This window comes from Seriola dumerili, unplaced genomic scaffold (assembly GCF_002260705.1).
Source record: "Seriola dumerili isolate Sdu_G_001 unplaced genomic scaffold, Sdu_1.0 BDQW01000187.1, whole genome shotgun sequence".
NCBI classification, from domain to species: domain Eukaryota; kingdom Metazoa; phylum Chordata; class Actinopteri; order Carangiformes; family Carangidae; genus Seriola; species Seriola dumerili.
The window spans coordinates 1,399,714-1,425,699 of NW_019174442.1; the positions used below are offsets into that span (position 1 = coordinate 1,399,714).

A 25,986-nucleotide genomic window follows, 5' to 3' on the forward strand; every position below is an offset into this window, starting at 1 on the left:
CCCAAGTCCATCTGCTCGTCCCAACAGCAGCAGCAGCAGCAACAAAAACAAGACGACAGCCAATCACACAGCGAGGACGACGGCGGAGGGGGAGGGACCATCAAACGCTGTCCGGTCCCAGAAACGCCGAGCCCGGCCAGGCCCGCCTCCAATGTCCCCCCGCGGCCCCCGCCCCCGAAGCTGCCACCCCACCGCCGCAGTAGCCTAGGTAACGAGAGCCCGAAGCGTACGGACGTCGAAAACTCTGCCCCAGAGGATGATGGGAGCTTTAGGCATTTCTGGGAGTGGCTCCACACGCCTCACACAGAGGAGGAGCTGGAGGAGGCGTGGGAGGTGCTGAAGGAGGTGAAAGAGGAGCAGGAAAAAGAGGAAAAGGAAGAGAGTAAGAGCAGCCGATTGGTAGATTGGTCGTGTCCGCAGCACCTGTCGTCCCCTTCGATTGGTTGTGTGGTCTCCCATTAGTCAGTCCTCGTAGTCTGGTTGATTTATTTGTTCCATGAGTTCATTAATAATAGTGCTTTTTAACTTTTTTTTTGTTTGTAGTTCCTTCCGTCCATCAGCCACTGCTCAATATGATTGTTTGTCATCTTTTGTGAAGTCTGATTGGTTCTTTAATCCAATCAGTCAACAGCAAGTAGTCTGCTACCACTTCCCCTCACTTCCTAGGAGGAAGAAGGAAGAGGAGAAAACATCGTCCTGGCTGATCAGAACATACACTCTTATGATGGTGCACATATGAATGAATCCTCTATTTACATTCAGGGCTAAAATACATACACTTAATGTCCCTGCTCTGTCTCTGTTGAAGGAGAATAATGATATTGGCTCAGTTTTGATTCTTTATCAAAAGTGCATTATCAACTCACATTCTTCCCATTGTTTGATTCATTTGGATTAAATTTGGTCTTTTCCGGTTCCTGTTAAATAGTCAAACACAAGAATTGCATCAAGGCACCAAATTATGAGTTTTTCCAATATTTTCTACATTTCCCATACTGTCTAAAAGCAGCGGAAATTTTTACAATTTCCACAGAGGGGAAAGAGCATTTTATTAGTTGTAATTGTTTAAAATATACATTTTAATTTCCTTTCAATCTCAGGACTATATAAAAAGCAGAAGTTAGCTAGTTTGGTTTAACTGTTTCCGTACTGTATTGATTGAGAAAAGGCAGGTCTGATTAAAACTTCCAAGTTAAGACATAATGAGCTCAGGTTGGCTGTTGGTTCTCAGATCAATTTTCGAGAGGAACTTTTCCAATTTCTTGGTCGTGCACTTGACGTTTTCCTGAATATTTAGATTTCCTACCTTTTCGTAGAAATCTAGGAAGTTGTTTATTGTGGTGTTTGGAGTTGCATCACAGAAGGAGTAAAACACACTGGAGAATGTGGTTAACTGCACGGTCACCTGTTTTAAAAACCAGCAGCAACACTGAAAGGATGAAAACAAAGACCAGAAATGTACCTTTATGCTGGAATGGTCCTTAAAGCTTTCAGCAGGCACGCATCGGTAGCGAAGCACGGTGTGTGCGCAAATGTGTGTGTGTCTGTCATTCTCTCAATCTTTACGGGAAATGATTTTGTTTGTAGCCACAGAGATTTGTCAGAAAGTCTCATTATTTGACTATTTTATCAGCCAACACAAATTTATTGAACATAATAGTGCATGCAGAGTGTAATGTGGCCTTCCAGCCATAACTGATCTATATTCACCACCGTCTACCCGGTGGTATATGGTGCATTCACACCTTCCTTTGATCATGACTATATTTGATCCTCTGTATTCTTCCTGCTAGCCTGCTCCCTCCCTCCTTCCCTCCCTCTCTGCTCCCAGTATTTGTTTGTTACTGTTTTAGTTTGACTCTCCTCTGTGTCTCTAGTCCTGCAGATTAGCAGTAGCAGAGTCACTGTCTGTTCTTTCACTCACTTTTCTCCCTCGAAGACACATCTGCATATGCACATACACTCTCCCTCTCTGTCCCCTCACACACTCACACACTCTCTCAGTTTCTCTGACACTCAAACACATTGTCTCCGTTGTTGTAGGTAATGGGCTGAACTCTCCACACAATGGTGAGAGGGACAGTCCAGCAGACAGACAGTCCACCATGCCCCCTAGTGTCCCCATACGGAAAGACAAGAAGGATGTTCCGGTAAGCAGACCTGGATCTACAGCAGTGACCCAGAGACCGCCAGAGATCCAATTCAAAATTGGATGTTTGCATTAAATTAGATAATTGTTTAAATTGCTCATATCGCTGTGGCACGGAGCAGATAAGTCAGGCACTCTGTGGAGTGCGTGGTGCAGATGAGGGATTGGTCGTCGCACGCCGTCAGGGTGCCTGTGCAAAGGAAGGGTGGCGTTTGGGCGCCTCCCACACCAACGACAAAAGCCAACACTGCACAGGGAAATTGTGGTTCCAGTTTTGTAACAGCACAATAAAATTAAAAATTAAATTCTAAAATGTTCAGGTACTGTGGAAGATTTGGTGATCTTGAAGGAGAAGCTGACATTTGTGGGGGCACCGCAACAAAAACTAGAGGGTTTTATCTTTATGCGTAACTTCAGCTTCATTAGTCCCTGCTCGTCAAATTGTGACACCCTGTGTAAGATTGACTCACAGGATCTCTCACAATCCAGTGCTGACCGACTTTGTGTGTGTGTTTGTGTTTGTGTGTGTGCGTGTGTGTGTGTGTGCGTGTGTGTTTATCTGTCTGTCCTAGAAGCCAATCAGTAATGGCCTCCCTCCTACACCCAAAGTCCATGTAAGTAACAATCTCTTTCGGCTCTCCTTCAGAAAACAGCTGAAACTTTGCAAAGATTTACCGCCGTATTTAATCACATGCTTCTCACATTTGTTGGATTATACTATTGAAAAACCATCAGATTAAAAACCCTGGAAGGAATTTCAACATGATACTGCATCATAATCTGCACAATTCTCAACAATTCTTCATCTGCACCACGTTTATATTTACCGGCCTATTATTTGCAGATGGGTGCGTGTTTCTCCAAGGTGTTCAACGGCTGTCCCCTGAAGATCCACTGTGCCACCTCTTGGATCAACCCCGACACCAGAGGTAACCAATAGGAAAGCAGACACAGCGTTGAACATCACCTCACAGGGTGATGAATGCACCACCCTGGCTCTTGAGGGAACCTGTAAGTATTGTCTGATGTGAGCTTTTGCTTTGCTCTAAAATGTTTTGTCTGTTTGTGTGTGTGTCGCAGATCAGTATTTGATATTTGGAGCTGAGGAGGGGATCTACACGTTAAACCTGAACGAGCTGCATGAGACCACGATGGAACAGGTGAGACTGAAGATCATGCACTTTAAGATAAGAGTAACATGCTTTATGATAATATGGTTTTCGCTTTATTTACATTCTGGTTCATACTTTTTACTCTTTTATGTGAGAATTTCCTCAGTAATGAGGGAGTCATGTTTTGTATCTGCCTGCAGCTCTTCCCTCGGCGGTGTACCTGGTTATATGTCATGAACAATTGTCTCCTTTCCATATCTGGTGAGCTCTAACGTATCTGTGTCTGTGGTTTTGATAGAAACGGTTTTACCGTCATAAGAGATTTATTTCAAATTTGAAGTCAAGATTATTCATTCTCTTCTGTTCTCTATCGTTTTATTCTGTTCTGTTTCATGCACTTCCAGGAAAAGCCTCCCAGCTGTACTCCCATAGTCTGAGCGGTCTGTTCGAACAGGCCAGACAGTTACAGAAGTTACCAGTAGCCATTCCCACACACAAGCTGCCTGATAAGATGATTCCCAGGTACCTCTCCGACCAGGAAGCCAAACCTATTTTATTGAAGTCCTCTGATGTATCGAACTCCAACACAAAAGCCTTTTTCTGAGTGAAACCCGTATTTCTTTGTTTATCTGTTTACAGGAAGTTTGCTGTGTCCAATAAAATTCCAGACACTAAAGGGTGCCAAAAGTGCTGCGTAGGTGAGTCATTGTGATGAAAGATTTCATACTTTTTGTGACCAGTACTGCGAGTTCAAGATGTGTTTCAAGTTTGTGTGTGCAAATATTGTTTCGTTCCAGATATACGACATTTCACAGCTAGTGATAGAAGCTAACCAAGCGTTAAGTATTACCCCACAAAGTAATACGTGATGATGTTTTGTTGTTGTCTCTGTGCAGTGCGTAACCCGTACACAGGCCATAAGTACCTGTGTGGAGCCTTCCAGTCCAGTGTCATGCTGTTGGAGTGGGTGGAGTCCATGCAGAAGTTCATGCTCATCAAGGTCAGTTTTTGATCTCTGCAGAATTCCTCATTTGTGTCTCCTCACCTCCATTTTTAGCCAATTTGAAGTAATAAAAAACATCTTTTAAATAAAATACTCAGTATCAAGACTACTGCCTACACCAAACTCGAGCACTACATCCAGATCTTTTTTGGATTTCTCTCTAAAGCAGCACAGAGATCACTCTTTGAGATCACAGACGACACCAATGTTTCACTGACTTTCTTTTCATCTATGCGGCAGAATATCGACTTCCCGTTACCGTGTCCATTGGAGGTCTTTGAGATGTTGGTGGTCCCGGAGCAGACCTACCCTCTGATCTGTGTGGCGGTCAGTAAAGGCACCGAACTCAACCAGGTGGTCCGGTTCGGCACCGTCAACCCCAACTCTACCTCCTCCTGGTTCACAGAAGCAGGTGAGAACAGAGTGACCAGTGCTGTTAATCTGACAACATTTGATTTGGTTAAAAAAAAGAAAAAAACAACACATTTCCTCTCACCTTTCTCTCTGCAGACACACCACAGACGTGTGTGATCCATGTCACTCAGCTGGAGAGAGACACTATCCTAGTCTGCCTCGACAGTGAGTAAAACACATTCGCACTGTGCAGCTTTGATGACTTCGGGTCAGAATGCAACAGATTTGCCAGAATGTGACTCAGCTACTTCATCTCTCTCCACAGGGTGTATAAAGATAGTGAACCTTCAGGGCCGGTTGAAATCCAGCAGGAAGCTTTCAGCCGAGCTGACCTTCAACTTCCAGATCGAATCCATAGGTATGAAGAAAAAAAAAGAGAGCCACACTTTTATATTTTAAATCACATCAATATAACTCCTGACATAAATGTTGAAACAGTTCAACTCAGGGCCACATCAAGAACCACAGGGTCATAAACTGAAAGAATAAGTTACCGTGAATCGACATGTGTGTCTTCCAATTTGCTCGTCTGTTTCTTTGCAGTTTGTCTCCAAGACAGTGTCCTGGCCTTCTGGAGGCATGGCATGCAGGGACGGAGTTTCAAGACCAACGAGGGGCAATTGATACTGTGTGTGTGTGTGTGTGGGTGTGTGTGTGTGTGTGGGTGTGTGTGTGTGTGTGGGTGTGTGTGTGTGTGTGGGTGTGTGTGTGTGTGTGAATGCAAACTAGAGAAGCCTATGGAGTGTGTAATGAGGTTCACTTCCAGACATCATGGCGGGATGTTATTTAATCTCAGACTATAATAGGATTTTGATTACAGTTCTTGAAGCTGCTGATTTCCTGTAATGTAAGTGGATTAATGGAGCATGAGTTTAAATTAATTGTATAGGTACATTCATTTTAGACCTGCAAAATAGCTTGAAAAGGGGAAACATTTGATCAGGGATGCTGATCCCTGCAAACCATCTGGCCTTGTGAGAGAGAGGCAGGTTTTAAAGACCAGGATCCAAACATTTTATCATGAATATCCAACTTATTTGCTCAGTAACCTTCAATCACATGATCCCTATTTTACTTGACCATGATACTTGAAGTTTATCTACCACCCTACGTCAGACCCTTTGGACTGCTGGTTCCTCCTGGCGAGCTCTGACCTTGACTTTGTCTCTCTCGGCCCTTGTCTTCTCTTCCATTCCCCAGATCACCCAGGAGATCTCTGACAGCACACGCATCTTCAGACTACTGGGATCAGACAGGTGAGAACACAGACACACACACCATCACATACACACCGACTTCTCACTTGATACACATCGCACACATAGGCCTCTGTTAACACCCACTCTGATGTCTTATCACTGAAGACGTGCTGACTGTAGAGATCCAGATGCAGAGGACAGAGGCCGCACTCTGCCCAGGTACACTCACTGCTCGCTGGCCACAGACGGCCTAAAACTCTCCCTCTTTCTGTCGGGGACTCTCGAGGTGTGCATGACGCCAGATTTCAATGATCGGGAGCTTTAAGACTGTGTGGGAGGAAGTGTGTGTGTGTGTGTGTGAATGAGAGAGAGAGAGAGAGAGAAATTACACCAAAGTGATTTTTACCAATGAAGTCATGACAGCATAGACACCAAAATCATCTTTGTCTGGTCTGATGCAGCATGTTAACACTATATTTAACTGACAGCAGGACAGCTTGGTGCCTGGGATCAGTAGAACCTGCACAAAATATATTTGCTCTGAGCTACCACTGGATAATTTTGGTGCCTGCTGTTTCATTCTCCAACGGCTGAGTGCCTTTGAGTTATAATGTGTGAATGTGTGAGCCTTTGGGTCCCTGTTAAAACGGTATTAACAGCTTTGTCACAGTTTTCCTCCGGGTAAACAGAGAACACTTCATGAGGGGCTTAGTTACGAAACAAATCACATCCCTCCGCTGCCTTTTTCCAAATAACAGGGCTTTTAAAGGCTTGGACCATATCCTGCGTGGGTTGCTGGCTGTCTTTACATATTGCTACAGTAAATCCTGGGTCTTTACTATGTCTTCTTACTTTATTTTGTCAGAAATACTTATAACATGCTGAAGCATACTGGGCTGTTCTTTTATCAGGGACTTAAAGGCAAAAATTAAAACTCATCAATTTTATTTTCCCTTGAAACTAAAGTGGATGTATGTGTGTGTTTGTGTGTGTGTGTTTGTGTTTTGCAGAGTGGTGGTGCTGGAGAGCAGGCCTACAGACAACCCTACAGCCCACAGCAACCTCTACATCCTGGCAGGCCATGAAAACAGCTACTGAGACATGCACACATACACACACACACACACACACACACACACACACACACACACACACACACACACACAAACAGACACACGCTATAAACAGCCTACCACTAATGCAAACAAGGGAGTAAGCAACCAGGAGACACATTCAGCCCAGTCCTACCGCTAATCCCCCCCACCCATCCACCCAGCCTCCACCTTCTCACCTGGCCTGCCAGCAGTGTAACTGGGAGACGAGCAGTTCGTGGGTGCAGATGCGGATTCCCACTTGCAGACGATGAAAATGCACCGCAGTTTTATATGTGTATGAGTTAAGTGCGTCGTAGTAAGACGGCGGGGTTGTGGACCCATTTCCGACAGGGCGAGGGTTAAGACAGCTGGTCTGAGGCCAGTTCGGGTTGCGATAGCCAGGGAGTCTCTTCTCTGCACCTCACGAGAGCGACTTCAACCCACAGTCCTGATACCATCCCACCTTCCCCTGCACACTGCACACTGGGAAAACAGCATCCAGCACAGAAGTTCAACTTCAACACTACTTCTACTACTACTACGTCTACACACACTAGTACTACTACTGCTACTGCTACTTGCGCTAAAGCTTCACAGAACAGCCATCTTGCACAGAAAACCTTCCCTCCTCTCTCCTTTGTCGTCTTTTCCTGTCTCCTCCTCCCTCTTTCCCCTCCTCCTTTTAGCCTCCTTTTTTTCTTTTTTTTTTTAAACTACACATTTATTTATTGTGGCATGATGTAACTTTAACAACCAGGATGGCTTTCCTGTTTTATTTGTTTGGTTTTTTTTTTTAAAAAAAGGATAAAAAAGAGAAAACAGACTAAAAAGCTTTGCCACCTCTGCTAGCATCGAATTCCAGTACCCGTCACTACACCACACAAGTGCTTAATTGACCTCTATTTAATTGTTGTAAATATAAATGTAGTATTTTTTGACAGAGACGAACACTAAAAAGACTGGTCGTGTAGATAGGTGTGTGTATAGTTGCTCTGTACAACCGTGGAGACGAACAGAGAGACGGACAGGCGTGGAGGAGTGACAGGGCAGTAAATTCACGTCCTAGATCCCTGATCATGTGACGAGGGTCAGGAAGCAAAGACCCCCTGCAGTCTCCTCAGGTGGACAGCTTTAGTAATCCGATATTATTCTAATAATGATCCGGAGCTCAGGATTGGACTGAGCAAAAGCAGGAAATGTCACTGATTGGTCATTTTCATTTTCGTTTTGCATGCGTCACCATCGAGACTTCCTGCTCGTTTGCACCATAGCAACTGTCAACGGGGCAGCGGACGTTTTGAGTTCTATTCATTTAAGTTTCTTTTTCCTGTTTCAACATCATCTGTTTCGTTTTTTTTTTTCTTTGTTTTTGTTTTAATCAGAAAGCCTTTTTTTTTTTTTCTTTAAATGGTGTTTTTTATTTTTATCGAACCACTGGTGTTAAAAATTTGCACAGAGAAAAAAAAACTTATTTGATAAACAAATGTGATGTCATTATAATATATGACCTTGTGTGTATGCACAGTGTGTGTGTGTGTGTATGTATGTGTGTGTAGTCATAGAATATGCACATACGAGTGCATCATGTACAGGTCTGGTCTTTAATAAGTGACAGTTGTGTTTCTGCCCGAAGCCCCTTGAAAAGAGCACCAAGAAAAAAAGCTGAATTTACACAGAAAGAAAAATCACTTCTATTTTTACACTAGACCTGGTATATATTAACTGTTAGCCATCATTTCTAGCATTAAATTTAACTGGAGTTGTACTGTATAAATGAAACAGTATATTTCACTGGATCTATAACCAGCAGCAGAAAAACACCCACCTGGATAAAACAAACACACAAGATCCATCGAGTCAGGACAGTATTCACATTTTGTCCAGATAAACCTGCTTATAGACAGAAAATGTAACTGTGTTTTAGCTTTTTCAGTAAGAACACTTAAACACATTTAGCAGCAACTGCTAGTCGGACAGAAGCTAGCCCAGAGATGGGGGAGGGGGAGGGGTGGTGGGGGTCTTTAACTTTTTAATTGATTTTTTTTTTATTTCTGTGCAACATTTGAGTCATTTTAGTCATATATTTGCTTACAACCCTCATCGCTGTGACTTTTTCTTTAAAGGCCAACATCTGTATGAAAGCTCACACTACATGCATGTCGATGTGCACCATGTGGTTGTGGTGTGTTAGAGAGTCTACATGTGGCAGTACACTACCAGTCTTTACAAGCTGTGACACTAGAGGTTGCTTTCAGAGGATGTGAACACTAGTTTAGGTCCACACTACACACCGTCTGTAATGCCGAACTCTTAACAGAGCTGAAACATTTGAGTTCATTTTTCAAGTGGGGCACGTGTCTCAAACACTTCTTCATTTTCTCAGATACAGAGGTGTAAACTGCCGCAAATACAGTAAATGTACAAGCAAAAGCAAAGCACACGTGTGGCTTCATCAGGTCAATGTGACATTAAATACTGTTAATGTAATGATGTAGATGTGATCAGTGATCACTGCCGTGACAACAGTGATTTCTCTGCTTGATGGAAACTCAAAATTTAATGGTAATTGTTCCATTTTGTACAAACCTGGGTAAAAATGTACGTCCGTAATCCAAATGCAGTCCAGTGCTAAATTATAACGCCGTGTTACAGACTGAAGGTTTAAAGATTTAATTTTATGGTCAGAGTTTAATAACAGCTAAAATATAATTGATACAAGAGGAACAGGAACAATTACAGTATTGTCGTATTGACTCTAGCTTTGGAGTAAATTGATAATTCATTAATACGGGTGGCAACGTTTCAGCTCTGTATAGACGTGTCCCTGGATGTTACTGAGGTGGTTGTAAAAAGGGACATGCCGCCATATTGGGAGACATGAATGTGTACCAACATGGTGGCGTGTGCCTCTTCTCCAGACCTTTTAGAGATGGAAATCGCACCAATGCCCCAGCACACGATTTCACTTGTGTTTCACTACGATTTATTTATGAGTTAACATATCCTCTCAAAGGATTCCAGCTCCTGATGCTGTATTGCGCTGTTGTGGTGAAGCAACTAAATCAAAGCATAGTCTAGTTAAGTGTAGAGAGTGTGAATCCACTTTGAGGATCTTTTTTTTTATCTCCTGTGCACACTTGTCTTGTATGAAAACAAAAAACACCCACAGAATGTTGCTTTGCACCTGGAAAACATCTGTCGGAAGTTTTAATCCTACAAGACATTATGACAACGTACTAAATTGCCATGTAGTCAGTTGGGAGCAGAAACCTGTCTTCCTTCGTGCTGCTCTATATGAGACTCTGAATGCTGTTTTGAAATTTGCCCACAAGTCATTTCAACTCTTCAGGCAGCAGCCGGGGGTTGATTCAGAGATGTGCTCAAACCACGAGACCCGAGACGGGCGATTCAGCTCTGACCATGCTAATACGAGTGCGTCTAGCCAACATCCGTTAATACAGACATGTTACAGTTTCAGACACAAAAATATTTTCCCAACAGTTTGTTCATTCAGCGTTAAAAAGACATTAGTTATACCAAATATACTGCATCGCCTCACATTGACATCATCAGCCATTAGGCCGAATTAATCACTTTCAATATTTAAGCTCAGTTCGTACAGTTTGATTGGTTCCTCATCATTTGATCAATTTAAATATAACCACCCTGTTGCTAGGTCATCATATATTTGGAAAAAAATGAATCAAACATTCCTTTACATGACGGCTCGGTTTATGTCTAAGAACATATATTATATGGAGTTTACATTTCTTTTTATTTAAATGTAATGCCAAAATATGATGTTGACATTTTTCTATGGCCAAATTTAGATAGTCTACCTCGTGGTATGCCCCTAGACGAAAACACAGAACAATTTGTCTGATTCGAAAGACAGCCATCAACAGTGTGTAAGGTGAGAGTGAATATGAAACGTGTTCTCTGAGGCTCTCGTTAAAGCGTCTGTGTCCTCTCAGTTGACGTGTGTCAATGAGCAAAAGCTGAGAAATCTCTTATGACATCTCAAGCCCCAGAGAAAACACTCATCCTGTATCATAGCAGCTCATCTAAAATCATTAAAAGTATGTATTGATTTAGTCTTAATTGACTATAGAAGCGGTTCTTTTTTTTTTTTTCTGTGGGGTTTATTAACGTTTACTTTTGGGAAAATTGTCCCTTTATTACAGAATAACAAATGAATGATTGAATGATATCTGCAGTCATAGACACACATTTAATCTATACTCCACTAAAGCAGGTGCCAACATGGCCCTCTACTCCTGGCTCACATCATGTGACAGTAATTCATAGGGATTGTTTTGAGATGATTTGGGCAACAGATGTGTGGATTTTCTGAACGAGACACAAAGAAACATTTCCCCTGGATTGCCTCTTCTTTCTGCCGCTCATAGTTTCCATGCGGTGACCTCCACCTATTTGGTGCTCCAAGCACATAGGAGGAAACACAGATGAGTTATTTGCAAAAGCTGTTTGATCCAGGTATCTTCCCAATATTAAACGAAACACGAGTCTCCTCTGTTCTGTCGCGTTAACATCACCTTTGTCTTTTTGTTTTCATGATGCAATGCACACGTTATGAAATGTATATAGTGTAAAATAAAAATGGGTTTGTTTTACATACTGTATAATTGCCTATATTTTGTTTCAGAAGTGTAACAGATTTATGAGATGACAGGTTAACACATTAAAAAGAAGGAACTGAACCATCTGGTGTCTCATGCTGGTCATTTCTGATGAGAGTGGGCTTTGTTCGTGTAACATATTTTGATGTGTCACAGTCGGAAAAAAAAAAGCACAGCTGTAAATAATGATATTGACGATGGCTGGTTTGCGCGTTCGATCGGGGTCACACCCACGGTCATGGCACAGGGACAATTCAGTGCAGAAAGAGCCATCGTTAATGTTATCAGCAGCATCTGTGCTATTTCTACTCTGGAATTGATCCTTTTTAAACAGCTCTACAGAAGCAGCTCTTGTACAGACATTCCTAAAAAGGGCCGTATATTCATTTAAAATCCAGACAAGGACACATTTTAATACGGATGTGAATGAATCCAGGTCCAGTGAATATCATCCAGTCCAACCTGCACCATGTACAGGCAAGAGAGATTTTGTTATATCTCTTTTTGTTCGCTTGAGTCTTCATATTTTTTATTTTAAACCTGTCACTTGTTTTATTTTTGTTGACTGGTGAATATTTGAACTTTAACCTTTTTATTAAAATGGATTACATAACTATGTTAGATCCGTTTGCTGTGTTGTTCCAAACCTTTTTCAGCATGTGATCATTCAAAATGAGACGCCCAGGTTGGAAACACAACCCCAAACAACGACTGAGTAACAGAACATTTAATCGCTCAATTGTTACAGCCACAAGTTTTAACTGTATTAAAATGTGATTTTCATTTAAGCTCACTGGTTCCTTTCTAACAAGAAATCTGCTACGTGTGAAATCAAACCAAGCTCCATGAAATGTTTCCCTACCGCTCTGGTAGATTAGGAGCAGTAACATTTTTACAAATCCCATCATCACAATTTCTTCTTCTCCTTTACGAACCTGCACAACACGCGACACTCTCTATTCGTTCTATCAACCACCTGAGCCACAGAGAGAAATTCTCAGTGTTGACCTTTATTGAACATTGTTTCCTGATTCATCTATTAACAAGACAGTTCTACTCTGTGCATAGAAATAATTGCCACAGGGATAATCATTTAATCAAACTGTTTAATGGTTGTTCTCCTGAGTATATGCACAATATAATAATATCTGGTTATGGCTTAAGAAATTAAGCAACCATAGAAATGTCTGCTAGTAAGTTTACACAGATTTGAAATTTGGGGTGCAAATGAAACGCATCGAAGGGAGGGGCAAACAGGGAAAGAAAGGTGTTAGTTAGAAAATCTTTTAAGAACTGGAGGTAGAGCAGAGCTATTTACAGTACAGGGATGGAAAGTGTTAAACTACACCATCTAGTGGGCAGGTTTGTAACAACCGATTCACAGATTCACTGGCAAAATGTTTTTGACAAAATTAACAAAATAACACTGAACATGGGCAAAAATTCAACCAACTACTTTGATTTAAAACAAACAAAAAAAAAAAAATGGCCTCCCCAGTATAACCATGTTAAGTGCTTTCCCTCAGTGTGAAGGCCAGGGGCAGGACTCTGTCTTTCAAATAAAAATCACATGGAAATGTTAAGAGGAAATGTTGCTTAGCTAAATAGCTTATACCTGTACAGCATTTATACAGCAGTTGTAAAAGTAAAAAAAAAAAAGTCTCATGTGGCACTTATTCAGCATGCATGCATTACACCGTATATTTGACCAGTCTGTGACAGTGGGGTGGCGTTCATACAGCTGTACCACGGTTTATCTCCAGATGCACCAGCTTGGGATTTTTCCCTGACATGTCATGTTCACCGTTGTTGTGGTTTTCTGGTGTTTTCTCACCTCCCTTCTCTTTCTTCTCATCGCTGCTCCTATTAGAAAGAAAGAGCGGCGGTGAATTTGATACCTTCATGTCACTCTGGAAGTTATTTAAGAAGGTATTTCTAAAAAATGCACTCTAATGAAACAAGATGCTGCTTTTGAAGGTAAAACTTTACTTCCTTCACACTTTTTGCCATCTCAAACTTGAGAGAATTAATTTGCTCTCTTTCAGCAGCTACAGTATGAATGTGCATATTTTCATGTTACATTATCACTCTCACTTTTTCTTGAAGAGTTTCTTGAATGAGCTCCTGAAGCCTCCTTTATCCTGCTTCCGACTCCTCTCACTGAAGGGCGTGTGGTTATTCTCCTCTATCCCACCCCTCCACTTTGATTCGTCCCCCCATGACTGGACCCCGGAGTCCTGCTGGGGTTGAACACAATATTACATTTAATTATGGTCTGATTACATCTGGCACCATCTGTAGTGCACAAAATACTAATTCGCTATGTCTGAAACTGATCGAAATGTTAATTGTTACAGACAAAGTTCACATCTTTGCTGACACCCACCATGCAGAGCAGCCCGTGAAGATCGTTGCTCTGTTTGTCTGTATCCAGTCTGTTTCCCAGGGGGCTGTGGACCATACGAGATGGAGTTGGACACCCTTTGCTGCCCTTGCTGCCCTGGCGCTCCAGCTTTGCATGGCTGCCCAGTCCCACTCTTTGGAGGGGGTCTGATAGATGTCCACCGTCCAGACTACTCACTGTGTTGTCCATCTGCAGGCCGTTCAGCGACTACATAGTAGAGAAAACGTACATTTTGATTTTTACACATGAAAAAAGGTCATTTCTCTCCATGTACGCAATCAAGAAAAAGCTCACCTTGCTCTTACGCTGGCTGGCCTGAAGGGGGCGATGCAGGTTGCGGCGCATCATTACAGCTTCATCCGGAGACACGCATCCTCGGTTGGGCAGTTTGCTATAACCGTTGCCGTGGCTTCCACCGTTGCCAAAGACATCACGGGTTGTCGACACATTCGCTGCCATTGCGTGATGCGATGCTGAGGGGCCTTTGGGGCACTTCACGAAGGCAATGTCAATAGAGGAATCTGAAGAGCCGGACGAGCAGTGGTCGAAGACATCATGAAGGGAGCCTCCATCCTCTTCATAGAGGCTCTCCATCCCTGGGGGGTCTGGAGGGAGAAGGAACTCTCCGAGAGCATCGGCCAGAGCAGAGCCCGGTTGAACCTGACGGAAGTCTGAAGGTCTGGAGGGAAGATGATGCTGGCACGACAGGGACCTCTCAGATGCCTCACTCTCTGGGATACTGCCAAGACCTGAAAGCCAAAAGGTTGGTTGGCTGGTTGTGATTCATACCAGCACCAGATGTGCTACTCAACAGGGTTCAGTAAGCTTCAAACTAAGTGGTTTATATGAAGTGCATCTGAAGATGATTGTACAATGCAGGAGCGAAAGGCCTGGGGATATCAGTGCACTCTTTTGAACAGGGTCGCACTTCACAAGTTCAGACACTGTTCGACAATCTGACAAGCACTTTAATTTGAAGTATACTGATGCTTCCCCAGATCAGCTTAATAAAACTCACAGGTTTCCTGCAAATGCCCAAACATCAAACAGAAAACAACAAAAAAAAAAACATCATCTGTTTCAACAACCATTAGTCTCTGTAAACACACAGACCTGTTGGCTTGTGGTTCCGTGAGTCCAGGTCAGGGCTGAAGAACGGGAGCTGGGAAGGCCACTCAGTGTCATAACAGTGAGTTTCGGGATCCCGGTCCCGATTCCAATCCTGGAAACGGTGAGACTGGATCTGCTCCAGGAGATGCTGTTTGTTGCGTTTCACCTGGTTTGCACGTTCCCTGTTAGGAATGAATGATTCATAAAGACGATTCATCAAAAGTTAACCTACGGTAACCTGCGGTATGTCGCCTCCTTGGCAACAAGCAGCAGACAGACAAAGTTAGCAAGTGGATGACAGATTTTCCCTCACAAGCAGGTGGAGACCAAAACAGAGCTCTAATCACACTAATCCAAATGTTGCTCTGTGGATGTGTGAATAGGAGAGCGTCTGATAACATGTCAGCTAGAGCAGCTTGATGAGGCAATAATCTTTCAGAGCTGTGGGTCTGTCAGGTTGTTTTTCTCCCCCCTGAGTGGCCGCAAATATTATTTCTTCACTGAGGAATCAGTTTCAAAGACTAAAGTTCGTATGTGAAGGTCGACGAGCTGATGTTGCTGAAGGCTGGTGATGAACTGCAGGATGAAATACTTACAGCATGGCTGCACTGCTGCAAGGGTACGGTGAGCCAATGTTGTTAGCTTGAATTCCACTTTCTACTGTCTTTAACAGCTGTTTCATGGTAGACCTACGGGGGGGGGGGGCACACAGCACAGTGAACAAACAGCTTCACCTCATTTTGTCACATTCAAACACTCGGAATATGTCTTGGTTATCCTCTGAAGCGTGCATTTAATGTTATCTATTTATTTATTCATTGAAGCATGGTAATTCTGACCTCTTCACCTCCTTGCGGTTGTGCAGCAGAAGCTCCTGGTTGTGCTGGAGGAGGTGGTGGTACTGAGCTGTGAAGGACCTGAACTGCTGGATGCTCACCAGCAGCAGGTAGTAGTCTGGGTGCTCTGCATCTGTTTGCCTCAGCAGCCCCTGCACACACAGATATATGATTTACTTAAGTTTGTTCACAGTACATGAGCATATTTCTTTTTGTTTCTGCTTTATGATCATGTTTCTTTATGTATTACTTCAATTGAGTGTGTGTTGATCTGACCTGTAGCAGCAGCAGGTACTCAGGGATCCTCTGAACCGGCTGAAGGAGCAGAGTGTGGAGGGAGGGTTTGGATTCGTCACCCATTATGTCACTCTGACAGAAGCAGCACAGGTCGACCAATCAGGATGGAAGAGCAAAACCAGTTAGTACAGCAGGTGCAACCAATGTGACTGTATTCGGCTGTGTCTGCAGCTGTTGTACACACAGGATTTTTATTTTTATTTTTTGGATCACCAGCCAAAGTGGCTTCTAGGACATTTAAGACTCATCAGAGTGGTGTTGGATTCACAAAAATATGTATTTTAGCTTTCTCTTGTCACTTCATTTACTCAATATCACACCCTGTCCTTTGATGTCCTGCCTTGTGCTTTCATGTTAAACCATAGTCATGATTTTGTTTTTACCTCCATTAGGGCAGAAGACTTCACGGAGCTGGAGGCGAGCATGGTGACGACCGACAAACAGTCTGGGAGCTCCTTCAGGTACGACACGTAAAAGTCCAAGAAATCACTCTGCAGGGAGACGGAGAGAGAGACTGTCTGTTTACATTTTTCCACCTCCTCTGCTGTCGTTACTGTGTGATAGTAAAACTGCAGCAATCATAAACAAACTTAAAGTAAACCTCAGATTAACTGTTAACTGTAGAAAAAAAAGCACTATGATGATGAATTTTAATACAATAAATATTTTTTTAAAAACAGAAAAATAAATACAGGATTTCCTTCCTTCTGTTTTTTCTTTCTTTCTTTCCTTCTTTGTGTACTGTGTACTCTGTTGTTATTTCTTCAAATAGGCAATTGTTCTTATCAGTCACCGCATTTCCTCCCATTCACTCACAGCCAATTAGCCAGGCATTGGCTTTAACAGAATAGACTCCTTAGCTTCAGTTTATTGTGTCTGCGTTTGGCTTTCAGTTTGGTCGCCACTAACTTGGAGCTAATATCACAAAACAAAGTAGAATTCAGTATTTTTGTTTCTTTAAATCGACACATAGGAAATCTGACTGGGAGTGCATTCAAAAGTTTTATAGAAATAACAGTTTTTATATAAAAATCATTACATAAGCTTCACCAGTTGTATTATAATTTTGTCTATGAGGATTTGTATTATCCTTTGTGTCATCGGTCATTTTGTGCCATCCGTACCACATCTGTATTCCAGCGCCCAACATGGCTCCGCTGGAATTTCACATTTCTTCTAATGTCGGTCACGGCTGCCAAAGTGATTCCGATTCATTATAAATGGCCAGTCACAAGGTCAAACCACCGCTCCACACGAACTGGCCTGGAACAGCACAGTGTTTTTGTGAACGTCAAGCTTTTGATTTACAAGCGAGTAAGATGGAGGTCCAGATCTTGTTTTTACAGTGCGGTTGAACCTTTCCGACATTTCTGAAGGTTTTCAGTGTCAGAAAGGTGACAAAACATTCCTGTTATTTTATCTGCAGTGGGAAAACTATGACAAAGTGAAAGCAAGTGAGGAAATGATAAGAGATCTCAAATTATCTGTTTCAACTGCAAGGAGAAGAAATGTCAGTTTGAAGACTAAACACTTAAAAAGACAAGAAGTGAACATCTTTAATGGATCTGATCTCACATGAAAAAGGACAATAACCACTCTCGTATAGTTCTCGGTGCTTCTGAGCAGAGGGTGTGCAGTTTCCCTTCAGACTGATGGTCAAAGACCGTGTCACGTACGTATGTCATTATGCAGTCTAATTCTGTGTTTACCTCTTTGCTGGTGAGCCTCATAAACACATCCCCCATGATGCCTTGCCACTGGCACTTGAGCACACGGTCCTGGAGAGTGTGGAGGAGCTCGAGATGCTGCTGGATCAGAAACCTCAGAGAGCTAGGGAATGGACTAAAGGCAGCGAGAAAGAGAGGAGATGGTCTAAATTACTTTCAAATTTTTTTCACTTTATTGAATAAACATAGAATAAGTGAAGGCATAAAATGATAAAATGAGAATGACAGTAGAATGAAAGTAGAGTAAAATCACAGCAGAAAACAAAATGTAAAAATCTGGCCTTTGAGACGACAGAAAAAAGCCAAGGAAGGAAGCATTTCCTGCTCCCACTATTGGCTCTTATCCAGAAGTAATTGCAAACATCCTTCATGGCTGTACTTTCATCTAACATGCTAAACTTTCTGGCAATTATTGTGCTATCTTATGTGACAGACATCTGGCAGCAGGTAAATCAAGTTAAAACAAATGCAATCATTTACAAATACCATTTGACCCAGTTCAGCAGTTGCACCTTTTCATTTGTGCGTTCGGTCATTGGGAACACGTGGGCTGAAGCTGACCAGTGATTTCATTAGAGTCTTTTTAAAAGAGTATCCTCTCTGTCCCACTGGTGTATATAACCTGCTTTTATTTGATTAGTTCATTTCCTGTTCTCCCCTTGCTGCAACCTCTCAAATTAGATCAGTAGCTATCTTGGAATAAATTCTGAGTTTTGATCTGTGTGTGTGTTTATGTGGATGTGAGAGAGGGAGATGACCAAAAAGAGAAATGACTCATAACATCAGGGAGACCTTTTCTACTCCAGATAACGTTGGGAATATCCGGGTCATTCTGAGTTTCCTTAGGTTGTGGGTTCACCTTCTTAATTAGATACACTTTTTAAATAAGACCTCAAAACAAGGAAATTACCTTCCTGTCCGTTATTGGTTAATTTCAATTATGTCTCTTAATGTCTGTTTTTGTAAGATTTCAAGATCTGCCCCTTTGCAAGTTTTGTCAGACTGAACTCAGCTGTCTTTGTGTGTCCGTAGTCTTACCGTTTGTCTTTGGTGGTGAGCGCCTCTGAGCCGTTGAAGGAGATGTTGGCCTTCAGTAACAGAGACAAGTGGGAGACGTAAACTCTCTCTGACTCCAGGAGCTCCAGAGCCGCTCTCTGTCTCTTATCTGCACGCACAGAAGCACAATAAATGTTTCATCACTCATATTCTGCATGTTCTGTTTTCTTGTGGCACTGCAAAAGCCAAACATGTAGCGGTGAAAAGCAGGGAACTGTACCAGCCCTCAAACTGACAAAGTCATTCTCTGCCATATGTGCAATGTTGAGTACTGAGGAAGGAAGAGTTCAACATTTTGGGAAACAGAGAGTTAGATGAGAAAGATTGATGTCACTCTCATCACTCTGTGTTCAGTTTGAAGCTGGAGCCATTCAGTGTTAATGAGTGAGTCACTAATGAGTAACACACTGCATCTTGTTTGTTTAATTCGTACTAAAAAAACTAAGATTTAAAAAGACAGTTTGTGGAAACGATCCAAGAGCAAGTTTACAGTATTTCTCCCTGCTTCCAGTCATCATGCTAAGCTAAGCTGAGCTAAGCTAAGCTAACTGTAACATTACATTTATGTGCATGAAGTGAATGACATGATCTTTTCCTCTAACTCTTAGCCAGACTGCGAATGCATCACATGTACTGTGTGTGTAGTAGCATTAGTGAGCCAGCTGTAGATGGTCGTGTTAGCAGCAATAGTTGCAGCAGCACTAGTAGCAGTTGTGAAAGTAACACTTGCAGTAGTGCCAGTGACATGATGTATTTCTTACTGTTTTCAGTCTGGCTGTTGGGGGTTTCTGTGTCGTCTCTGCTGTTCTTCCCCTCTCCCCACGCTGGAGACTTGGACAGACAACCCCTCTGCTGCTGTGGTTGAGGCTCCTTCTCAGAGCTAGAGGCTGCAACACACACACACACACACACACACACACACACAGAAATGTGAGTAAGTGGCTCTTATTGGTCTTTCCTCTTAACCCTACCCATCCTTTTGGTTTAGTGGCTAGACTAGACATTAAGGCCACACTTTATTGTAAGTCATTCTGTTTAGTATTTAAGAGCAATATATAGATAATGAATACATACTTTATAATACATTATAATGTAGTTGCAAGCAGATAGTGTTTATTAATTGTCAGCAACTATAACACTATGAATGAGACTATGAATGATAGTGTAGTTAATCACAGTTGCATAATATGTGTGTGTATTTATAATATAAGAAATGTAATCATATTGTACATTGAGAAATATTTTTACATTACTGTTACTGTTTATAAACTCTAGATAGGGGTTAAATGTTACTGACATTTACAAACTCAGCCACACACACAGACTCACTCTGTGTAGACGTGTTGCTCCTCTGTGGTGACCCGCTGTGTGGCAGACTGGAAAAGAAGTGTTGAATAACGTTCAGTTCTGATTGGCTCGGCACGCAGATGTGTTCATCCCCTGATGCCGTTAGCACATCTGCCTTGGAGCTCTTTCTACTTTTGGACCAATCAGCACAGTCCAAGGGGAAGAAGCAGAAGAACATAATGAAAAAAAATAAAATAAAACTTATTTGCCAAGTTACACAACACGGTTGATCTTTTTGCATCCAAAAAAGCCAAAGCAGCTCTTGAGCAATTTCACATGCTGCACCTCGCTCAAGGGCACTTAAATAATATGAGTCGGCATTGTGGAGATCACATTTAAACAAGGATGATCTGTCTGTACAGACAGAGATTATCAACAAAAAAAAACAGCAAGTAAGAGAGAGGATTGAAAAAGATAGAATTCAAATGTGTTTTTGTGGGTGAAACAAATGAGTGGAAACATGCATATACTGTGTACAGTATGACAGTGTGTGTTTCAGCCCTACCTGTGCGGAACAGAGATGGCATCCTTGCTGTTTTCAGACTGCAATATTTCTATCCTCTTCTGAACCTCTCTCTGTCTGTTGGACACGTCCTTAATGTGGAACAACGCCACATTCAGCTCCTCCTGCAAACAGATTATACAGAGGGGCGGCGTTAGTGTATCTGCTATCAACCCATAAGACTGTCTGTCTCTGTGTGGTTTTTTTTTTGTAACGCTGTAAACAAAGATTTGGAGGGAAATCTGCTCTAGGGCGCAAATGATGAAGAGGGCATTTTTTTCTTCCAGAGCAGCTTTTGATATCTCTAGTGATGACAGACGGGACAATTACACCGACATGTTTAACTTCTTCTGTAAAGCTCTGCGTTGGCACAATCATGTGTGTGTGTGTGTTTGTGTGTGTGTGTGTGTGTGTGTGTGTGTGTGTGTGTGTGTGCAGATTGAATGTGATAAACACTAATACATTCCACATCTCTTACAACATGGGCCACATGAGGGATGTACATTCTCTACCGCTGAATGGCAGTGTGAGTGTGAGTGTCTGAGAGAGTAGCTTTATATAACCTAATAAATTGAATTAGTTTACATTTTCAACTGAGTTCCAGTCAGATGTTCTAAATTATGTTACAGTGGCCACTCCACCTTTCTGAGAACAGACTGTGTGTGTGTGTGTTTGTGTGTGTGTGTGTGTGTGTGTGTGTGTGTGTGTGTGTGTGAGTGTGTGGTTTTTTCACTGTGTAGCGTCTCCAGCACCTTGAAAGTGTTGAGCGAATTCTTGAGGCCCATTATCTTATCATCCACGTCAGTCTGATGTGCCTGGAGCTTCTCCTCCAGGCCGTGGTCCCTGTGACGCAGCTCGCCCAGCTCTGTCAAGGCAACATGGAGCCCCTCACGCAGCTCAGCCACCAGGCCCTGCAGCTGCATCACAAGACGTAATTGAATACATAATGTTTTCGGTATCATGTTTTTGAGCGTGTTGACTGGAAAAATAATCTGAAGAATTCAGATATAAGGAAGTTATGAGTTATTTTTCCACTGCCTCTACTGTAATGAGTAAATTTAATTCTTTTCTTTTAGTTCTTTGGTTCTTTTGCTGCAAAGTTCTTTGAGTTTTTGTAGTAATTACCAACTTCTTTTATGTTCCTTCATTTCTTCATTTGATTAGTTATTTTTAAGGCATGAAATGTCAAAAAAATATCTTCTTCAACATCCACTTTTCTGTCTTTCTTTACTCTCCTCCCTTCATCTCTGCCATGATCATTATTTCCATATTGTCCCTCTTTTTTAAATGAATGTCCTTTCCCAGTAATATTCTATAAGAAGTTGATTCTTTATCCACCTCCACTTTCTCTGCAGTTCCATTCTTTTCTCATTCATAGCTGATTAAATTTATTCAACGGGGATAACCGAATCAGCTCATGGGAACACAACATGGGTTGAGCGTCTCTCTTTCGCCCTATCTTTCCATCTCTCTCTTTCTCGCTCGCTCTCTCTCTCAGTCATGTGAAAGGCATCAGGGAGCAGACTGAATGGAGCATCTGTCCTGTTTGCCTCCTGCTCTTTTCCTGTGCGGTGGACAGTGCTACTGTACATCTGCACACCTCAGGGCCGCAGATCTAACGAGCTGCTCACAGATATTATTATTTGATTGCATCACTTGCAGCCAATATTGTGGTTGATTCCTTTGACTAAGCAAACAAGGGCAGGGTTGAAATGCTGACAAATGCTATGTTCACGAGGACAAACTGTAGTGTAAATAATAAGAGAACTTAGGTGAACTCATTGAAACCCACTCAGAACTCAATCTGAAAAATTCAAAGATTGAATTTTTGACAGCTTTTGTGAGTTACATTAACTTTTTCACCGCAGCATTTTGTGGCAGCTTAACTCCAGCAACCTTTGCACAACGCTTTTACGCAGTTACAGTTCGTCTCATACCTGCAGCTCTGCTCTTTTTCTTTTGTACCGCTGTGAGTAAATATGTGCTTTGGATCAAATGTCACCAGACATAGTGAGAATTCAAATATGAAAGAAACATGTAGTCTTCACACACTTTACTCTCACGCCACATGCACTATGATTAGAGGAACTCGGATGCTACGTTTTCTCTGTAATCGCCACAGTGTTGCTCTCAAGCTGAGTGAGCACCGTTTGTGGCTTTGCTTTATAAACATGAGAAATAAGTATTATGTTTTAAACACTAAGTATCTAAGTATTGCCATGGTTGACATTTTTTGCTGTCAATATTTAAATAGTTTAATTCCCAAAATGTTTTGGTGAGAAATATCGGTATACCCGGGGTTAGAACTTTGAATCTGCAGCACAACTGGTATTATTTTGTTTGTAGCTCTAAGTTCCTCGTCTGCAGTATTTGCTGTGATACAACTTTCATCAACATCCTGGTAACTCAGTTCATTTCCCTCATCAAGTAGGTTTAAAAATGCCTGAGGCGCAGTCTAATGATCAAAGCTGAACTACAGGATAGCCTTTCTACTCTTCTATCCAAGAAGCTGTCTGTCACGTCACTAGATTGCCCTTTGACCTTTCTGTGACTTCTGACCTCAATGTTTGCTTGTCATCCTGAGGGGATTACAGGTCATAATGGTGAGTTGAGAAGTTTTCCCATGGAAAATTGAAAAGTAAATGTTACGCCATTGGTTAGAAATAGGTTAACAGTAACTCAGGAGCACAGCGAGTTTAGAAAGAGCAGCCAACACAAAATCTAAATTTCTAAAATCAAAAAACATAAGGTTTTAGATTTTAGATTTAGTTTTAGACCTGTGCTCCTGATAGAGGGAGTTGTTGGGAAAGTTTTAGCAGCCACAAGTACGTCACCTCTTTAACTTTTCCTTTCCTGCTGATAAAATAGTGGCATTGACTGATAATGGAGTTCTGGATTACCTGAGCGATCTCCAGGTTAGCCTCCTCCATGTGTTCTTCTTTCTCTAAAAAACAAAAAAACAAAAAAGATCTCAGTGAGACTCCCACACCTGCAGACGTTCACCTTTATGAAAATGGTGATTGATTTCATTCTGTGTTTACTTCATGTCTCCATAAGCAGGCATGGAAAACTAGATGGCACATTGTTCATAATAATGTGGTGATAAAACAAAAGTGTAGAAATTGTAATCTGACATTATGTTTCATGTTGTTACAAGAAAACCTTATTCATTCGGTTTCACTCTTCTGTTTATTTATTTATGTATCTGAATTCAAAACTGATACAGTCCAGGTTTTATGTTTCAGAAAAGACAGCGGTTCAAGAGTCTGGCATGTATATTAGTATATTGTAACTTCCTGTTAGATTCATTATGATACCTCAGCACTAGTACCACAAGTCACAGAGACCATGGTCAACAAGTTTGGCAGCATTTTTCTCACTCCAATAGCATTACTGATGCTAGTGCTTCCAAAGATGAAGATGATACGGGTGATTTATTTTCCAAAAGCTTCATAAGAGCAGTGCTTTTCTTCTGTTTTCTGCTTCAGGGACATCCAGCAGAGTTCCCTCTAAATCCAACCTGCTTGCTGATTTTATAAAATGCAGTGTAAAGGCTGCTGAACTGAATAAACTAGGATTTTTAAATCACTAGAATACATTCCACAAACCCTCAGCCTATAAATAACTCAGTTCAAACAATGTGAATCATATGAATCATTAGACATTAAATTAAATTAAATTAAATTAAAGTAAATTAAAGAATTATGTAATAAATAAATATGTGAGCGTGGCTGGTTGTTAGTCTCTATACGTTGGCCCGGTGATGAACTGCTGACCTGTCCAGGGTTTACCCCACCCTCGCCCAATGTGGGCAGGGATTGGCTCCAGCCTCCCCGCGACCCTATTAGGTATATGTGTGGAATACTTAATGGATGGATGTGATAAATAAAAAATGAAATAAATAAAATATTCTCTTTTGGGTTAGTTGTCATTCATGGTTTGATGAAGGCAGAGGAATAAGTCTCTGTGATGGATGGTGCGTGTCTCCATGTGATGTTGGCTAAAAAACATTTGCAACGGGACTCATGACAAATATTTTATGCCACAGAAGTCAAGGTTGGGACAGTCAGGTTTAAGAATGCTGCAGCCGTCACGTGAAAGTGCTGCACGTCCAATTCCTGCTCAGAGGAGAGAGTCCTCAAACTACCTACAAGCGTCATTTTCTATTTGCTCTCACTCTTTGTACGTCAATCTTTTCTCCGTGCGCTGGAAACGGAGCAGAGCAGCTTGAGGAAGTGTCTCCTGATGGACTCACATATTCATTTCTACTGATTTCTAGCTGCTCTCTGGAGTTTTGAGAGACTGTTGTTCATGTTCATGAATGGGCTGTTGCTCCACGAGGAAGTCCAGATTTGTCATGGTGTTTTCTTTCTCAATGCAGTGCATTTTGGGACAGTTAACTGGCTGTATAAAAAAGCACAATGCTTCTGGTTGTTGTGGAAAATGTCACTGCTGGAAGCTGCTGTCTACATTGCTGGAGGTCGTCTTAAACACGTACTTAACATATATTATCATGCATAATTGACGAGGCCCTTTGGCGCAATGTGCAAATCGTCTGTACTGCGTAACATTTCTTAACTGTGAAAGAGCAGAAGAAGGAATATAGTGTCCAACGACGGAGTCTTTCTGTCTGCAGGACATATGGTCGTCTGACAACTTGGGTTTGTGCTGTTGGCCTCAGTTGTTACAGGCCAAAGGGCTACTACCCCAGAGTGACCTCAAACTTCAAGACAAAAATCATTACAGCTAGACCAACATATCGACCATGGCCAATATTAGCTTACTGCACATCAGCAATGATGCTCAGAGGGTTCTCGGATTATTGACCGCACTGTAGATGTCGGCCTCTAAGTACCAAGTAATTGCAGTCGGAAATCAATGCCAAAGAAATGTTTGATATCATTTAGAAACAGTGTCGCTGTTAATCAATAGACCAGAAATGTTTTCGTTGGAGGAAAAGTACAGGTGTAACTGAAAACTTTAAAAGCGATTGCTTTCCATTTCCATTTAGGTGAGCTGGTTCCAGGGTCCTGGTGTTGCGGACACTGGTGAGACACTTAATGGAACTGAGCCATTATTAATGATTTTTCTCACCT

At 41.9% G+C, this 25,986-nt stretch overlaps 2 protein-coding genes across 2 annotated transcripts in view; one reads left to right on the forward strand and one right to left on the reverse strand.

The window, feature by feature from the left end:
• Window positions 1–6,975, forward strand: part of map4k3 (mitogen-activated protein kinase kinase kinase kinase 3) — a 35,859-nt gene extending 28,884 nt beyond the window's left edge. Inside the window, exons 19-33 of the mRNA XM_022752848.1 lie at window positions 1–208; window positions 2,044–2,150; window positions 2,722–2,763; window positions 2,994–3,078; window positions 3,230–3,309; window positions 3,462–3,522; window positions 3,666–3,783; window positions 3,901–3,959; window positions 4,158–4,261; window positions 4,505–4,676; window positions 4,775–4,843; window positions 4,944–5,036; window positions 5,222–5,292; window positions 5,879–5,934; window positions 6,888–6,975. Coding sequence (XP_022608569.1) covers window positions 1–208; window positions 2,044–2,150; window positions 2,722–2,763; window positions 2,994–3,078; window positions 3,230–3,309; window positions 3,462–3,522; window positions 3,666–3,783; window positions 3,901–3,959; window positions 4,158–4,261; window positions 4,505–4,676; window positions 4,775–4,843; window positions 4,944–5,036; window positions 5,222–5,292; window positions 5,879–5,934; window positions 6,888–6,975 — 1,413 coding nt within the window. The remainder of the gene's footprint in view (window positions 209–2,043; window positions 2,151–2,721; window positions 2,764–2,993; window positions 3,079–3,229; window positions 3,310–3,461; window positions 3,523–3,665; window positions 3,784–3,900; window positions 3,960–4,157; window positions 4,262–4,504; window positions 4,677–4,774; window positions 4,844–4,943; window positions 5,037–5,221; window positions 5,293–5,878; window positions 5,935–6,887) is intronic.
• Window positions 6,976–13,701: 6,726 nt separating this feature from the next.
• arhgef33 (Rho guanine nucleotide exchange factor 33) lies at window positions 13,702–23,820 on the reverse strand. The gene is made up of 13 exons (XM_022752856.1): window positions 23,791–23,820; window positions 21,643–21,807; window positions 20,894–21,015; window positions 19,024–19,164; window positions 17,968–18,100; window positions 16,642–16,749; window positions 16,238–16,330; window positions 15,965–16,113; window positions 15,722–15,814; window positions 15,129–15,307; window positions 14,310–14,764; window positions 13,998–14,222; window positions 13,702–13,851 (listed from the first exon to the last, which is right to left on the reverse strand). Exons 1-13 carry the CDS (start codon window positions 23,818–23,820, stop codon window positions 13,702–13,704), a joined length of 2,043 nt encoding a protein of 680 aa, XP_022608577.1.
• Between the last annotated feature and the right edge of the window lie 2,166 nt (window positions 23,821–25,986).

Coding starts and splice junctions, on each gene's coding strand:
- arhgef33 (XM_022752856.1), bottom strand. CDS start 23,820: ATGGAGGAGGCTAACCTGGAGATCGCTCAG. Junction 18,101..19,023: donor CTCACCACCAAAGACAAACG/GTAAGACTACGG, acceptor CGCTGCCTTTAG/TCCATTCCCTAGCTCTCTGA. Junction 14,223..14,309: donor CCAGCCAGCGTAAGAGCAAG/GTGAGCTTTTTC, acceptor TCTACTATGTAG/TCGCTGAACGGCCTGCAGAT.